Raw genomic sequence first — 2017 nt, 5'->3', positions numbered from 1 at the left:
TTCCTTCTTCTGTATTCTGCACGTGATACATCACAGAAAGTTCTTTTCTCTTTCTTCTGTATTCTGCTGCTGTACCGTACATCAGAGTATCTACTATAGTACAACTATTGTAAAGTTCCTTATAAGGGTCACAGGACAGTATGTGCTATAGTAGAACTATTGTAAAGTTCCTTATAAGGGTCACAGGACAGTATCTACTATAGTAGAACTATTGTAAAGTTCCTTATAAGGGCCCCAGGACAGTATCTACTATAGTAGAACTATTGTAAAGTTCCTTATATGGGTCTAAGACTATATCTACTATAGTAAAACTATTGTAAAGTTCCTTATAAGGGTCCCAGGACAGTATCTACTATAGTAGAACTATTGTAAAGTTCCTTATAAGGGTCACAGGACAGTATCTACTATAGTACAACTATTGTAAAGTTCCTTATAAGGGTCCCAGGACAGTATGTGCTATAGTAGAACTATTGTAAAGTTCCTTATAAGGGTCCCAGCACACAATTTCACAATGGGCTGCCTGTGCTGTGTCTATCACGGGTATCAAAACCCGATTTTAGCGTTACAGTTCTTTAGATTTAACGCTCAGCCACTGAATGGCTATTTGCAGGTGAGACATTTTTCCAAGTATAACTTATCAATAAGTAAAACATTATTCTATACGCTACTTCGAAACAAACAGAAATATTAAACATGTATTTTGAAATGACTCGCGTTCATAATTTTCATCCAAAGCTACACAAGGATTATCTGCACATAGCTGTCCTTTATTTTCAAATCCTAGACTAGTTAACAGTACCCTCCGCCTACATGTGATTTGACCATCCTCGACCCCAGTGTGCAAAGCACGTTTTAGTATGAATTTTCGGATCCACAGTCCGAGCACTTTTGAGTTCTAGGCCACATCCGTCCAAAGAAGCGAGACTTAAGTAATCCTATAGAAAGCTTGAAACAGGTTATTACAAGGTTAGCACAAGAAGAGCTTTTTTTTAAAAAAATCTACGTGTGCTTAAGAGTACCTTTCTCAGACGGTTTGTTACTTCTCACGTCAAGTTACATCTCGTTCAAGGACAATGTCAAGGATCTATAAAAGACAAGTTTCTAATTTCTCAGAGTTTCTTTTAGACATCGAGTTAGAACGAAAATGTGGAGAATTGTATCTCTGCTTCTTTACGTGGGCTTCACAAATCGTAAGACGATTGTTCAAAATCTCTTTATAATCGCTTAAATATAATATTATACAGTAATTGTGTTGGTAATGATTTATCTCTCTTCTTTTTTTGTAGAATGTGGAGTGAACAGATATGCTGATGACCCATTTTCACTCAGAATCTATGGAGGCCAAAATGCGAACAAGGGGATGTGGCCTTGGCAGGTTAGTTTCTTTTTGTACCAATAAACTAACCGTGAAAACGTCTTTTTGAAAAACGCATTAGTCAACCAAGACTACAGAATAATAGCATCTTTCCGTTCCGGAACAATTATTACTTCATTACAACCTTTCTGAAGACAACGTGAGTTGTATTAGTTTTCATTTCTTCTTTCTTCTGCATCTTCTACATTATACTTGACAGAAACATTTTTCTTACCTCGTTCTTCTTTAAGTTTTTGATATAATACATCACAGAAAGTTTCTTCTTTTCTCTTTCTTCTGTATTCTGCACGTGATACATCACAGAAAGTTTGTTCCTTCTTCTGTATTCTGCACGTGATACATCACAGAAAGTTTCTTCTTTTCTCTTTCTTCTGTATTCTGCACGTGATACATCACAGAAAGTTTCTACCTTATTCTGTATTCTGCACGTGATACATCACAGAAAGTTTCTTCTTTTCTCTTTCTTCTGTATTCTGCACGTGATACATCACAGAAAGTTTCTTCTTTTCTCTTTCTTCTGTATTCTGCACGTGAAACATCACAGAAAGTTTCTACCTTCTTCTGTATTCTGCACGTGATACATCACAGAAAGTTTCTTCTTTTCTCTTTCTTCTGTATTCTGCACGTGAAACATCACAGAAA

General features: G+C 36.1%; 1 protein-coding gene across 1 annotated transcript in view; it reads left to right on the top strand.

The window, feature by feature from the left end:
• LOC106476197 (tryptase delta-like) overlaps window positions 1-2017 on the top strand; it is a gene marked incomplete at its 3' end in the record, with an annotated part of 9920 nt that overhangs the window by 5351 nt on the left and 2552 nt on the right. Inside the window, exon 2 of the mRNA XM_022380128.1 lies at window positions 1287-1375. Within this exon, the coding sequence (XP_022235836.1) occupies window positions 1287-1375 (89 nt within the window). The remainder of the gene's footprint in view (window positions 1-1286; window positions 1376-2017) is intronic.

Source organism: Limulus polyphemus, unplaced genomic scaffold (assembly GCF_000517525.1).
Source record: "Limulus polyphemus unplaced genomic scaffold, Limulus_polyphemus-2.1.2 Scaffold10032, whole genome shotgun sequence".
NCBI classification, from domain to species: domain Eukaryota; kingdom Metazoa; phylum Arthropoda; class Merostomata; order Xiphosura; family Limulidae; genus Limulus; species Limulus polyphemus.
This window is presented reverse-complemented; position numbering and strand designations above follow the sequence as displayed.